General features: G+C 39.1%; 1 protein-coding gene across 1 annotated transcript in view; it reads right to left on the reverse strand.

Moving 5' to 3' along the window:
• Positions 1–248: 248 nt before the first annotated feature.
• The window catches only part of SCML4 (Scm polycomb group protein like 4), a 49,775-nt gene continuing 34,305 nt past the window's right edge, over positions 249–15,718 (reverse strand). The window contains exons 6-7 of the mRNA XM_083349370.1: positions 8,830–8,975; positions 249–2,422 (exon numbers count right to left, since the gene is read on the reverse strand). Coding sequence (XP_083205496.1) covers positions 2,297–2,422; positions 8,830–8,975 — 272 coding nt within the window. The 3' untranslated portion in view covers positions 249–2,296. The remainder of the gene's footprint in view (positions 2,423–8,829; positions 8,976–15,718) is intronic.

Genomic DNA, 15,718 nt, shown 5'->3' on the forward strand with positions numbered 1-15,718 from the left:
TTATCACAAAGATCTCCCCTTCTCCCACAGCTGATCAGATGTAGCATGTAGATGGAATAATGGCAGATATGTAGTACAACTGTATAGGATAACACATCTATTGGTGATTAATGCAACTTTTGTAACTTCAGCCACACGATAAAATTAATGACAACTTACGTTTCTTCTAGAGTGAACATCCTTGTGAGTCTACAGTGCAGCTTTTAATTATTTTACCTTTCTTCCTGAAGCATTATCTGTGCGGGTTTTCCCCCCCTCCAAATACACAATAAAATATTTGCAGAATAGGACCAGATCAAGAAGGAAAATTATTGGTTAATCTATTTGTTTGGTGTGTAGGCTTCCTAACCAAAACTCCTGAGATAAGGCTCTCATTTGCTGTTCTCGTATCAAACTGTCTTCCACATATGAAGAGTAGAAGTATCATTTGCAACAGGAAGGTTTGATTAGAGAGGAAGCTATAAGCCCATACAGTATTTGATTAAAGGTGAGATATCACTCAAGGGAAAGTTGCTCTTTAGAGTGCAATGATGCTATCACAGCTCAAGACTGGAGTTGATTAACATCAAATCCTCTAGTGACAAAACAGGATACTTCAGAGAAGAGAGAGAAATATTCCTGCTTCTACTGAAATAATTCAAATTTTCAAGATAGTGCAAACCATGGGACAGATCTCCCATAATACCACAGTATGACATAATATGTTCAATTAACTGGGTGAAAATTGGTAGGTTTCCTGGCGCTTATCTAATCAACCAATGATCACTGTGGATACATGAAGTAAGTAACTGCAGTGTGTTATTTTAGTTAACCAAATCATATCAAAGTTAGGTACAAAATGTGGCTCAGAGTGGATGTTTAGTAAGAGTGGATTACACTTCACAAATTTGACTGCTAAGCAGTCACTGGTAGTAGTTCCTGGTCAGCAACAAGCAATCCTTCTATTACGAGTTGCAAAGAATATACATCCTTTGAGTTACTTCAAGCTTGGAGCAGGCAGATGTTATTCACTTCAAAGCTTTGTGAGATAGGTGAGCTCTTGCTCCTGGCAGCATGTTTCTCTGTACATTCAGGGCAGCTTGGTAACAACTCAAAGAATGACTAGCTGCTAGCCAGCTAACCACCAAAGAATGACTAAGCAAATCAGCACTTGTGACTTCTGTTCTGGTGAAGTTAACATTTGTCACATAACATTTTCAAAGCGTAGGGAGCAGTTCTATGAACTATGAATAATTGGCCATGACCTTTCATTCTAGAACTTATGCAGCCAGGAGTTAAAAGTCAAATGCTGAGCAACTGTGGGTTTCTACGTTACCTCCTATACTTTGGGTGAAGACTGCAGAAGGGACATTTCCTCATTATGTTCAACAGGAGGAATGTTGTACACTTATCATGTTATAAAATGGTCTGTTGCCAATATGCTTCTAGATATCCAGAATCACATGAATGAAACCTTCATGCTGATGACTATGTTGGAAAGCATGTGATTCAGGGTAGCAAGGAAGAACCTGGGGAGCAGCACTCAGTAGCTGCTCAGTAGGTTTACGGACCGAATGCCGTGTAAACATGATTAAATTCACAGTGTATCGCCAAGTAAATGCACAATTTTTATCTTCGTATTCCCAGAATATTCTGTGATCCTCCGAGGTCACTGGGCAATATATAGATGGGTCTCCTGTTAAAGGAATGCACGTGTGGTTACACAAAAGAATTAGACAACGAGTTTGTTCGCAGAGGCATGAATGTTGCTAGACTACAATTGATGACTGGCAGCTAAATGCATTCATTGATTCCAGTTGAAAACCACTCTGTTTGAGGTGATATCAGAGTGCTCTGACTTTGATTGCAAACTCATAAGGCAAGTCACCTGACCTGGTCAGATGCAATGGCCAGACTTATGTCAAGCAGCTCAGCAGAAGGTTTCCTTAAAGCTTTTCAAATTTCTTCTTTTCTAAAAAGTAGGGAGGATCTTTTGGCGTACGATTTTTCTTTTATGATTACAAAAATAGGACTTAATAATATTAACAATAACAATATGAATAATACAAAATAATTATAATTGCATACTTTTTTGGAAAAGTATTAACATAAATCAGTAAAACACATCAACCCACCCCCACCCTCTTTCATTGAATTAAAATGGTGAAGATGGAACACTTTTGTAAAGGCCAAGTTCTCAGTACAAAAGAGAGGAGAAGCAGCTTGCAAATGGATTATCTTTCCATAAGGCAACTTGTTACCTTTCATCTACTTCCTTGATTTATATTGGGATTGTTTGGTTTTTTTAAAAAAAGCATCAGAACTTGGCTTGTTTCAATTTATCGATGTGATAACAGAGTTTGAGTGCTGGTCCCAGCTTCAGACCCAAATATTTCATGATCATGTCGCTTTTCAGTAGCAAGAGAGCATTGCCATCAATCTCCTAATACAAAAAGAACGACAGAAGACGGAATGAAAAGCATAAATCATAATTTGGAACTGTGTTTGCAGAAGAAATAAAACAATTTACTGCAATGTTGTAGAAAGAATTGGCCTGCATGTCTCTGACAATACTAAACATGTTTGAGAAATTCAGCAAAGTACAACCTCAATTCCCAAATGTTCTACCATTCCAAAATTGGATATATTTAACTGAAGTGCTGTGAATTTATTTATTTAAAATACGTTTATGCAACCTGCCATGCCATGCAACATCTGGCAGAATACAACATTAAAATGCCTTCCATAAAAATGTAAATTAACACAAAAGTAATAATGAGATTACTGAATAACGAAACACCACCACCATGAAAAGACAAGCACTAAACATTTGAGCATAAGGCTAAACCGAAGTCAAGTTTCAGAAGCAGCTGTTGAATTTCTTGATGGTCCAGTTTCCATCAAGTCCTCCCAAGCACAGACCCAGTGTCAGACATGTCATTGTCAGCTTGCCGTCAGAGGTTGTGTGTGCTTCATCACGAGGTTTTTAAGAAGAGACTGGACAGTCACTTGTCTGAAATGGTATAGGGTCTCCTGCTTGAGCAGGGGGCTAGACTAGAAGACCTCCAAGGTCCGTTCCAGCTCTATTCTGATTGATTGATTGATTATTGATTGATTGATTGTGCTTGGAGGACTACATAGTCATAAAGAGCATAGTTAAAAAGAGCCTTGGTGGAGCAGTGGGCCAATGCCTCCTTAAGTAACACCAGCTGCCTGCAATTAGTGCAGGTTCGCATCCCACCAGGCTCAAGGTTGACTCAGCCTTCCGTCCTTCCGAGGTAGGTAAAATGAGGACCCAGATTGTTGGGGGCAATAAGCTGACTTTGTAATAATGCCGCTTGGGGGCCCCTGAAAGCCCTAATAAGCAGGCATATACATAGAATGAAGGCTACTGCTAAGCTTGTAAGCCGCCTGAGTCTTCGGAGAAGGGCGGGATATAAATGGAATTAAAATAAAATAAATAAATAAATATGATTTTTCACAGCAGCAGCAGCAACTACAAACTGGAGAATCAGGTGACAGGGATGGGAACATGTACAAGGCCCCAGATAGCAATAGCATTTAGACTTATATACTGCTTCACAGTATTTTACAGCCCTCTCTAAGCAGTTTACAGAATCAGCCTATTGCCCGCAACAATCTGGGTCCTCATTTTACCGACCTCGGAAGGATGGAAGGCTAAGTCAATGTTGAGCCAGCAAGAATCGAACTCCTGGCAGTCGGCAGAATTAGCCTGCAATACTGCAGTCTAACCACTGTGCCAGCATGGCTCTTATGCTCATAGTCAGATGACTATGAATGGCAAAAAAACCCCAGTTCAAATATGAACTATATAAGCTGCCAGTTTACTGGGTTTTTGCAGGAGATGTCAAAAAAGTCAAGATGGCAGCCTTGATTGCACTACTGAACCTCTGTCTCTTTATTTATATGTCCTGTGTTTGCAATCAGATAAAAGGGATGGAGACTTCAGTTCAAGTCTCATGGCTGTCATTTTGACACCATTGCCAAACATGCCTGGCCACTAATAATAAAATAGCCGAGCAGCTTCTATTAAAGTTGAAAGAATTTGGGGACAATATTCACAGTGCAAAAATTATCCTCTTCATGAAATGGGAGGTTGCAACCACCTAGTAAAAACAGGAAGGACTAGTTAGTCCTTCCAGAGCTAGTTCCAGAGCCCAGGCCCAGAGGCACAAACAAGATCCCACAACCAGGAGGATCATGCGTTGTCCTAAAGCCCCATATTTCTTGTAAAGAGAACATATTCCTCAGATGCTTCTCTCCATGATTCAGTTGTTGGTGTCTCCTTCATTAAGGGTACATTGCATCAACTGGAAAAGCTAGGGTGGATTACAATTCAAAGTATGGCTAAATAACACCCAGCAATCTGGGGTTAATGTAAAAAGCTCCAGAGAATTTTGTAAAGCAGAAACAGCACTCCAGGCAGTGATTGAGTACATATTCTTCCATCACAGGCTTGGTTCAGTTATAGAGCTGAACTATATTAATCATTTCAGGGGTGGTTTATAATGGCCACTGGAGCTCATAACATGCACTAGCTTCTCAAAGTCTGCTGTGTAGGCTGCCAAAGTATAAAGCAACTGGAAACATTTCATGTTGCTTTATTACAATCTAATCCTGTGAACACTGACTGTCAGGTTTAATATTTCAAGAGTGGTGTAAAGCTCTCTGAAAGACCCACTAACCAATGCAAACAAGCTCTAAATCACAAGGCTGACTTTGCTGTGGCTTCTTAAAGTGTAAAACATTCTGCTTGGTAATTGAACAGAAATGGAAGGATTACTTTGCCATCTTTTTTTTCTTTGGTTGTTTTTTTTAAAAAAAAAACAACAACTGGGAAGGCAAATTTTATTCTGCCCAGCAGTACAACCACTTTATTAAGGTAAAGGGTAAGCTTACTTCCGGATAGGCATCGCGGCATAACAGGATCAGGAAGATGGAGTCCATCTTCCACGTTCGATTTCTCCCTGCTGGGACCCTAAAAAAGGGTTGAAAGACACCCCAGAGAGGCGATGAAGAAGGAGGAGACCCTCATTGATCACGGAGGGGCAGCGACCCCTCTGTTTGATCCAAGGAAGCCCTCCAAACCGGTGGGGGAAAGACTGGCTACACTTCTGTGGCCAGTCAAAAGCTGCTGACAACTGAAGAAAATAAGCACTAAGAAGCAACTTTTGAGCAACGTGGATGGAACTAGGTGAGACTTTATCCTCTATGATTTTAAGACTTTTTCCTGGAAAAAAATGCCCAAAGCAAAGAATCCTCCCCGATGAGAGAGGGAAGGGGACTTTCCACCCCATTCTCCCAAGAAAAGAAAAGCAGCGAACTAATTGTTTGGGGGAAAACAGAGAAAATTACAAGATTAATTTGGAACCAATACAAATATATAGCTTTGAAATTTGGGGACTAAAAGTATTTTTGAGACTTTTTTAGAAAAGAGACTTGAAAAGTTTGTAATATAAGTTTGGATTTAAAAAGCAGGAAGACAGCATTAATGATATCTAGTGGAGAAGTATGGCACTACAATTTATTATTAAAGGAACTTGGCTTGAAAGCCCAGACTCAGATAAGACTTTGGTTGTCCTTGGAAACTTTGACTTTTGAAGAAGGCAGCTGGAAAAAGGTGAGAGGGAGACTTCTTGGGCTGCTTCTTTGTTGTTCTGGGAAACTTTCACTTTTGCAGACTGCAGCTGGGAAAAGGGGGAAAAACTATTGGGCTGCTTATCTGTGTTGGGGATCCTATTGGACTATAAAGATTACATACAAAAACAAAATGAGTGTTCCGTACTTAGCCTTTAATGGTAAAAAAAATCATCTTTAACACCTGTCTCCAAAGCTCCAGCTTGATATACCAACAAGAAAATGTTAATGAATCTCAGAAAGAAGTTCTATGTTGAAATCAATCCAACAGACAATTATTTTATTTCACGATGAGACTAAAAACAATGCAAATGAGATAAAAGAACAATTTTATAATCTAAACTTACAAATCCAGACAATAACTACAAAGAAGGAACTAGTAACCCAGAAAACAGAAGGAAAATTAGAAGAAACAGATCCAAACATGGAGGACCTAAAGGAAGGAATTAACAGACAGATACAGACAAATGAAAAATTAGAAGATGCAATGGTAACACCAAAATTGAAAAGATATCTTACTTGTCAAGATCTCAGAACACATTTGAGGATAAGGAAGAAGAGCTGATCAAATGGATGATAAAGCTGTTAGGAGAAATGCTGAATACTGACAAACAAGAAATGAAAAGAAAAACTGAAGGAGAAAGATGGAGGCTGTTTAATGAATATACATGGGTGGAGCATTCTTTCAAAAATACTTCAATCAAATTCTCTTCCTCATTCCAAAATATATATACAAAAACAGATGAAGAATTACTTGATGATTCAAATGTACTGACTTGGAAAATCATTTGGCAAAATAAGAAAGACAGAGTAAGACTGAAGAAAATAGAGGTTTTGACCTATTAGATGGGATATTATACTATTAAATAGATGTTTGAATATGGTTTAGAAAATAGATAACTGTTAGAAATAAAAGTATTATTACAATTAGAAGGATAGTATCTAGAATATTATATTTTGTTATGAGATGGGAAATATGAAAATTCTAAAAGGGTTTGAATAAGGGAAGCCTTTGGTTACCCAAATATATTTTATTATGAGAAAATTATAAGCGATAGAGATACTTTGAACACTGAGGGGAAATTAAAATTTTAAAAAAGTGAGAAAAACAGGATATTGATTGAACAAATGGATTTTAAGTGCAAATGCAATTGAGATATGTTTTGGCTAGAAAAGATATTATAAATTGACACTACTGATATTATGTACAATACCATAAAATGTGATAAAGATGCCTATATTTAATTGTATATGTATTAACAGTAACAAGAATTGTATAATTTGCCCAGTGTGGAAAAATGCATACCACCCAAAGAAGAGAGGATCAAGGAAGCACTGGATGGTGTAGTATTGGAACTAGTCTGAGAAAGTTAATATGTATCAATGGACCCAAACAACACGTTGTTTATTAAGTACTTATGATTGTAAAATTTAGAAAATTAATAAAATATTTTTTTAAAGGTAAGGGGTAAGCTAATTGGAAATAAAGCTAAAATAATCTATACAAAGATGACGTTAAGAAATACAAATGCTTTCAGTTCTATGCATCATTGGAGGCAGTAGATCCATTTCTGAATGAACAGGTTAAATCTGTCTTCATTCAAAGGCTGCACTTTCTCTTCTGTACTAATTTTTTGATCATGAATCAGAATTCAATGAGAATTCTGTTGCATCAAATCTCACTTTTGGGTTGGCTTTATTTGTTAATTAGCCAGACGGCTTCGATTTTAACTGTACCCCTGAACTCCGTTTCCACACTCAAACACAATTTAAGTACAGCGTGTTGAACAGACCACAACCAACTGAGTTTATACGATATACTAAGCTATAAATTTTGGCTTAGAAACAACAAGGGCAGAATTTACATAACCTAGCCTGCAACCAAAGAATGCCTGTTGCGCTCAGCCAATATTTAAATCCAGCCCAAACTTTCCTTATATTGTTCTACCTCTCCCTTGAAATTGCATAGTTCGGCCCAGCTGTCAAGGAGCATCTATGTAGCGATTTAGGATCTGGGGAAGATCAGCCATCCCAGAGTAATGAAGCATGCCTTAAGACACACAGTGTTGAAGTTACTGGTGTTGTTTTCAGTAAATAACATTGCTGATCTCTCTTTGTTGTGATAAGTTAAATTAATAATTCTTCTAATTGGACAGTGGGGGCATGTCACAGGTAAATTAGCTGAATGCAAGGAAAGGAAGTCAGGAGCTGGGAATGTCAGTGGCATTCAGGACATCAGTTTAAATGATGCCCCTGCTCTTTAAAATGATTTAACGTGCTGAAAACTGTGGTTAAGGTTAATGGAGTAATCACTTGTCTCTCACCTCTGGTGTCTTCTTGTTAATCCAGTTTAGCTATGAAGGTTAACAATTGCTCAGAAATGAGTAATTCAAAGGCATAATTGAGCTGAATACGGTGATAGTTTTAATCAACCACTAGACCTCTTGTAGGTTTCCCTGTGAAGCTGACTGAATTATAAGCAGGAGGGGAGTGAGTGCTGGGGTGAGTGGAGGATTTAAAACTGATGTACCTTTGTATTCTCATCTTCCTTACAAAGGATTGTTGTTCTACAAAAACACTAGCAAGCCTAGTTGTTGGATAATCTTCTGACTGAAAATGAAAAGCCCAGCAAGGTCAGTCCACTAGTCTAGCTCTTCAGCAGACTTTTTCCCACAGTGACTGGAGTGGTATTTCAGGGGAGTGCACAAGAAAATGGTTCTGCCACTCAGTTCTCTTGCAGTTGACCCTCAGTGGCAGGCTGCCCGGCCATAGAGTCCCTGTTTAGCTGTAGCACTAACAATGAGCTTTAGAATCATCCTCTCTGAATCCATCCAAGCCCTACCTCATGCTCTTTAAGATATGATTGCCATCAAGTTGTGTGTGAGATCTGGGTTCAGGGTTTTTCAATCTTGGCTACTTGCAGATGTGTGGACTTCAGTTCCCAGAATTCCCCAGCCAGCCATGCTGGCTGGAGAATTCTGGGAGTTGAACTTCACCCATCTTCAAGTTGCCAAGGTTGAGAAACACTGTCCTAGGATGAATTGTATTTGCCTGGAGGAAGACTCACTTTGACTAATTTTTGTCAGCTGTCAAACCATTTCAATTTACATTGGTTCAAGTACAGACCAAAGCCGTTTGCTAGAAGGTTAAATTTGGATCCTGTCATTTATCACAGAAAGCCTTCTTACGTACATGTTTCCTGAAGAGTTCCACGTGGGGTCCTAAAGCATGAGGATCCGCATCTTTAACAAACCATACCACATCATCAACAGTCCAGGTCAAAGGATTTTTGCTCATGGGTCTTGTTGCATCCTGTCTTTCTGGAGATGGACTGGAGGCTACAGGAGTGAAGCAAGAGTTGGTGGGAGAGAATAACACATGACAATTCATTCACTGTTTCAATAGTAGTGTGTCAGCTACTGCCAGCAACACCAAACAATTTGAGGTCTATTTAACTAGGTTACATTGATACAATGACTGTGTTTGCATATTTTAAGTTGTAGGAAAGTTTCTTTGGGTTTGGTTTAATATCGTGTGTGAACTCAGCCTCCTGTAAATTTTAAAGTATGTTTCAAAGCTGACCATTTTGTATGAACCCAGTCAGTTATGGTTAACCAATAAGTCATAATTAAGCAAAACATGGCCGAGCCTATTTTCTGAACTTAATAAGAAAGTTTTAATAAATGCATTTTTATAATGTTAATGCTTGTCAATTTTTGAATTCTCCAGGAAGGAAACATAATGTCAGTGCTGCCATTCTGCTTCACCTCACCACTGTTTCATTGATACCAGACTGCCATAAATCCTGGGGGGCGGGGGGGGAAGAGATCATCCAACTGACTCCAAGGTCACAACTATGGAATAGAATGCGAAACATCACCAACACCACAGCTAAGCGTCAGAACTGTTACCAAAAAAAATTTGGTTTGAATCCAATTGGACATCGGGGAGATAGTCGGGGGGGGAGGATGTGGGAAAGGGGAAAGTAAGTAGGCAGTTTTTGTGTTCAAATCTCAGATCTGTTTTTTTCTATCTTGTAACCACTTGGCTTTAATAAAGTTATTCCTTTCACTACCAATGTAGCTGAAAGCTCTCTTTTTTCTAAACAACCAGGTTGGGACACATAAGTTATCTTGTATTCAGGAACAAGCAGTATTCTCATTTGTTGTTGAATTTTTTTGGTACTAATAATTGTGGGGAATGCAAATGAAATCCAAGTTCCATAGAAAATACTTGTTTCTTCTTTTTTTGCTTCTCTTTATCCTCTATAGAAACCTTTCCCAACTCTGCACCCTTCAGAAATGTTCCATCTAGCATTAGACAATTTGGTGTCTCCTAACTTCTGGGGATTTCAGACCGCTCAGCTAATAGAGGCAATCACAAGGCATTGGAGAAGTCACAGACCAACAATTTCTAGAGAATTCTAAGCTGTCCATCCTTGTTTTAAAGTTCAACTCAAAATTCCTACCCGGGATAACCATGAATGACTGGCTGGGAATTTTGGGAACTGTAATTCCAAAACATCCAAAAACACCGGCCTAGAAAATCTGTTCTTGGCAATGCGCTAATGTCATTCCTCCAAATTAAATTATTTAGAGGATTTTTAAATAGCTATAATGACAGAAGATCACCAATCCTCATGAGATTTAAGCTGAGGGAAAAAGTCCTGAAACAAGAAATCTCACAAGATTTTAGGTAATTTGGGGGGGGGGGAATCCAGGGCCTGAAAACAATTATCAATCTCTGCTTTACAGCCTAAGCAGAGGTGAGGAACCTGTAGACCTCCAGGAATAGTGAGAATGCAATGTTTACCTCAGTGTTTCTCAGCCTTGGCAAGTTTAAGTTGTATGGACTTCAACTCCCATGTTGTCTAGGGAATTTTTAAAGTCTCCAAGGTTGAGAAACACTGGTTTAGGCATTCAGTCAGTATGGTTAAGGATAAAGGGTGCTGAGAGTTTTAATTCAGCAATAACTGAAGGGCTGCAACTTGCCTATGTATAAACGTCTATGGTTGATATACCGACCTACAATGATTGTGGCAGATCGTATGTTATGTGAATCCAATCAATTAGGTTGAATTAGTTAACTATGGTTAATTAAACTAAGGGTTTCTTTGTGTGAACACAGCCTATAATTTCTTCTGATAGGATATTTCTTAGTGTTTAGTGGAAGTGCAATTCTATGCCTTCAACATATCTAAAAGCAATAACATTTAAATTAGTTCAGCTATTGATTTTTATACATATTTTGCTTTATTGCCACTTCATATCTTCTTGCAATTAAATTCAAAGGAACTTGCATCCAGTCTAGATATTTTCACTTTATCACTTCACTGTCATTTTCATCCAGATAATGTTGAAATTCAGATAATATATGAAATGACAGCTTCATTCAGTCTTTTGCTAAGGCATCCCAAGTGGGACTGAGATCTTTTCACAGTCCATCCAAGCTAATCCAAGTGGACATGTGTTATTTATATTTATATTACTTTTTGTGTCCATCTCTGTCTGTTAAATGTACAATGTGTCTTGCACATTTATATTTCTTTTTTAATGCTATAGTTATGGCATTGTTGCAGTTGGTTTGTCACTTCCCTCATTTCTTATTTGATTTCTAAATAGATCTTTAGTATTTGTTTATCCATTGTATGTGTGATTCCAGATCAATACATATAAAAGAGAGATGCTAATGAGATGGGAGAAGATGTAGAAAGATCAGCTATAAATGCTTCCATTTCTTGTGCCATGAAAGAAAAAAGATATTAGCTACCAAGTTGCTGATTGAATATAAGTACCAAATTCTGCAACATGCATGCAAAACAGCTGTTCCATAACTTTGCTTTGATCCCATCCCCATATCCTACTTGTTATTACCCTGTTCTATTTTTTGACATTAAGTGTTCTATTTCTTTGAACTTTAAGTGTGAAACTCATGGACTTTGTCCAGAACTCATATGCTTCTATCAACAACAAAATCTCACCATTTTGTTTTTATTTATGATTTTAGATATTTTGATTGTTTTATTATGTCTGTCACCCAGAGTCTCTACATGAGATGAACGGCTACATAAATATGATAAATAAATAAAATAACCCCAGCTATTATTGTCACGGGTAACTGATTAAAACAGCCATCAAAAAAGCCAAAACAAGACTTTAGTAAATCATGCAATTCATGTGTCACTTTAAACCAGGGAATAACCTCAATTGGCTGTAGTTCATATGGTGAAATGTAAACCATTTCTGTGGTGTTGTCTATTATATTTTAGAGGAGAGTGTGGGAATCCCCTACCCTTTGAGTATCTCTAACCCTAACTCTGTTTTTCAGTCTGATAAAGTGCGTGTGAAACTAAAACTAGTCTCACCTCAGTTTATCCTCAAAGCAATCCCATATGATAGTGTCGAGCCCCACGGGCCTGACATTACGAGGGGCGTTAGGGAACTGGTACAGGACTTAATGTATCCACCTACCCACACAGCCTTGCGCCCAAACAAACACGGGAGGAGGCTGTGGATAAGCGGCGGTCCCAACGGTCAGCTGGGCATCGGCCCGACTGCACAGGCCGGACAGCCAGCTGTTCCGCAGGACCCAGCTGCGCAGGCCAGGTTACCTCCTGCTTCACGGGCTCCAGCAAGGTCCTCTCAGCCATCAGTCACCTCATGAGCCCGGCAACCAGCTGTTCTGCGTCTCCCGGTTCCACCGCTCCGACAGCCAGCTGATTCACGGCTCCTAGTCATGCCTGCATTAGAGGGTCCTACAGGAGGACCTGCAGGTGCTCGAAAGGACAGCCCGGACTGCTCAGCCACACAAGGACCCCAACAGTTGCCGACGGAGGCAGGCGTTCCTCACGCCGGAGGCCCAACCATGGATAGGCTTATGCCGGGAGGGCTCATGGCCGGTTGAGAGGGGTCCTGGCAGGACAGGCCTGTCTACGTCGTTGCCTGAAAGTCAGGGAGGTCTCCCGACAATCAGCCAACACCAGCAACTCCGGATGGTCTGGAGCCGGGACCTGACAAAGACTCATTATGGGACGTGTGGAAAGGTGTATTAGAGTTAGGTGGGGGTGAGGAAGACGCGATGGGTTACAGAGGGATGGTTATGCGCTGGGAGTTTAGGGTTGGGACTGGGGGGAGGCTGGAGGGTCAAACAGGATACTTACTTTGCGGCAAAAAGATCACAGGGGAGCACGGGCGCAAGGACGCATAAGGGGGCGGAAGGAGGACAGGGGTTTAATAGGCACCAGCCGGATGCTGGCTAGTTGTGGGGAGGGTGGGGCCGAGATGTGTATCGGTTATAAAGCCTGCGTTGGAGGCGTGTGGCTTCCAACGCTGACTTTTCGTTTACTTTGGAGTTTGCGAATAAAGGACCCATTGTTGTTAACCGTACCACGGCTCATCGACTGTGTTTTCATCGGGGACGGCTTGACAGATAGCTTGAGGAGAACAGAACTAACTGAAATTCAAACAAAGTTAGATTTCCATAGACCTCTCCCTAATTCCAATTCATCACATTGGCTATGTGGCTCTCAATATGATACTATTTGGAATAATACTCTTGTCTACAAAACTTACATTGTTCATTACAAAACATTCTTATGATTTACCAGTAAAGTCTAGTTTTCATCTTAACAAATCACCAATTAGAAAAATATTTTTTGTCTTAACCGTTCAACAATTATTAACATATTATCTTTTGTTATAAGATCCTAAATTCTATAGTATAGTTCAAAATTTTATTCTAAAAGCTTAATTTTGTTTTCCTTTAAAGATCTAAAACCTAAATGTAAAATCAGTTTATATATATAAGATTCCAGTTTATATATATATAAGATTCCCCTTAGTCCATCAAAAGAGATTTTTTAAGCTCTGTCCTTGCAAATCCCAAAAAAGAGATAAGTCTAAAATTTTAAATCTAACTCTCCCATTCCTTTTGTGCCAATCAGGCTTCCATCTTAGTGTCTTTGCATTTTTAAATGTGTCTCCCTTTCCTCCTCCACCTCTTATTTGAATCCGAGGAGACCATCCAAATGATAGTTTTGCCAAGCTGGTGTCCCCTTTATAATCATTGAAATATTGCTTGAATAGCTCAGTTTTTGATGTTTGATGTAATATAATTGTCATTAATTCAGTCTGATCTTTTTCTTCTTCCATTTCCATCTGGGTTAGGTAGAAACTATTAGCTAATGTTGTTATCGTTTGATTAGCTGAATCCTCAACATACTGTATTTGAAGGCCTTTGATATTTTCACTCTTAATGTTGCTTTCTTCGGGTGTTGTTTTCTGAGTTGTAAGTTTTGTAGTTGAAGTTGGAGTTCGGACTTCAAGGTTCTCTGTAGGCTGTGTTTGTTGCTCTTTGAAGTCTCTTATTTTGATGTTAATTTCCAATTCTTCTATTTGTTTTTGAATTGTCAGTTCATCATTTAAAGTCAAAATTTGGTTTAGTGGCTTTAAGTTGTCAGGTTTATCATGCAATTTGGCTTTAATTTGCTCAGTTATAGCCAAGATTATGTCCAATATCAATTTGTAATTAAGTGGTGGGATATAGTCATGCATTTCATTGGTGTTTACAGCTAAGTCTTCCATGGAGGCTATTTTAATAAGAGTCAATAATTTTGCACCTCCAATGCTCCTAAAAGTTGTTTTCAGTGCCAGGTGTTCCCACACTTATCTTTGAAGATAGTATCAAGGACAGCTCTGTTATTCAGTCAGCTCTCACAATAAGCAAAAGGTTTACTTGCAATTCCAAGTTTAGCCGCAAGATGTCATCAATAGCATATAGAATAAGTTGTAAAGTTCTTCTTTTCCCCCCAAATTAATATAAAGCTTTTGTATAATTAGTCCATTCTTTTTTCCTTAATTCATATCTTAAACAGAAAATAGGAGCTTTTTAATGAGTAGAAATAAGATTGCTTAATTTCTTTGCTTAATCAGATGATTTTCTTTTCCTTCCATGCTTTAAGGCTTAAAATGTTATTCCCCAAGTATACAAATGCCATTGTTTAAAAAAAAGGGGGAGAAAATTTTCAGAAAAGTCCCACAGGCAGGCAGTTAGGGGGATAAGAAAGGTAAGGTCTCACCCAGGTCCTCCAGATTGCTTTGTTGTGTTAAATGGTGCTTTTGGCTTTCGGCAGGGAACGGCTTAATGATCGGCCAACTTGATGATTGGTCTCTTCTTCGGGCCAAAAGGAGCTGCTCCGGATTCAAGCGGAGGGCTGCCACCCTTCCAAGATCACAGGAGGGCCTCCTTGTGGTGGTCACCCCTCCAGGGCGACTTTCAACCCTTTTCAGGGTCCTCCAATGAAGAAGGATCGGATGGCAGGGAGAGAGCTCTTCCTGCGCGTTCAAAAGCGCCACATGCGCAAACCGCAAAATATCTTCAGGAATTGCAACAGTGCTAACTTCATGTTAGCCTGCCTGGTCTGTGGTCTGCTACAAGAACTATCTGGATATCAGCATGGATGTACATCCTTGATAAGAGTCAAGGAACAGCAGAATCCCAGTAGATAGCAGCCCACTGAAGACTCCAGATGCAATTTCCACCTTCTCTTTGTAGAGCAGGAACTGATTGTCCTTTTTTGAGGCTGCAGAACTGTGTTGGGTAATGTTAACTGTTCTGAAAAAGCAGACCAGTGACCTGATGTTCTATATTGCAGTTTTCTATTTTCTACTCTACTACTGCTGTACAAAGCAGCATCAGAATGTCTGACAGAGCATTATACAATATAAGTGAGTAAGAGACAAATTAGGGGTATGAGAGATATGGAGGAATTGAAATGTCTAGTTAGTAGATGAAGAACAGGAGAGCCAAGAGGTTCAAACATATTACTAGGAAAGATCCAGAAGGACAGTGTAAGCTGTTAAATAAATAGAGATTATAAGAGATTATTGCCTGTTTAAAGTTACAGTGATTAAGGTTTATGAACATAAGGTCCATTGCTGTAATATATTGATAAAGGTAGTCTTATTACTAAGACTTCCTCTATTTGGCATTTACAGGCTTTAAATGTTAAGCTCAAAAATTCCAAAAAATGAACAAAATAAGCTCAGCTGTTTGTTTATAAACTAACCACGAAAATGAATTC

This window comes from Vipera ursinii (assembly GCF_947247035.1).
Source record: "Vipera ursinii genome assembly, chromosome: 1".
Classification (NCBI taxonomy): Eukaryota; Metazoa; Chordata; class Lepidosauria; order Squamata; family Viperidae; genus Vipera; species Vipera ursinii.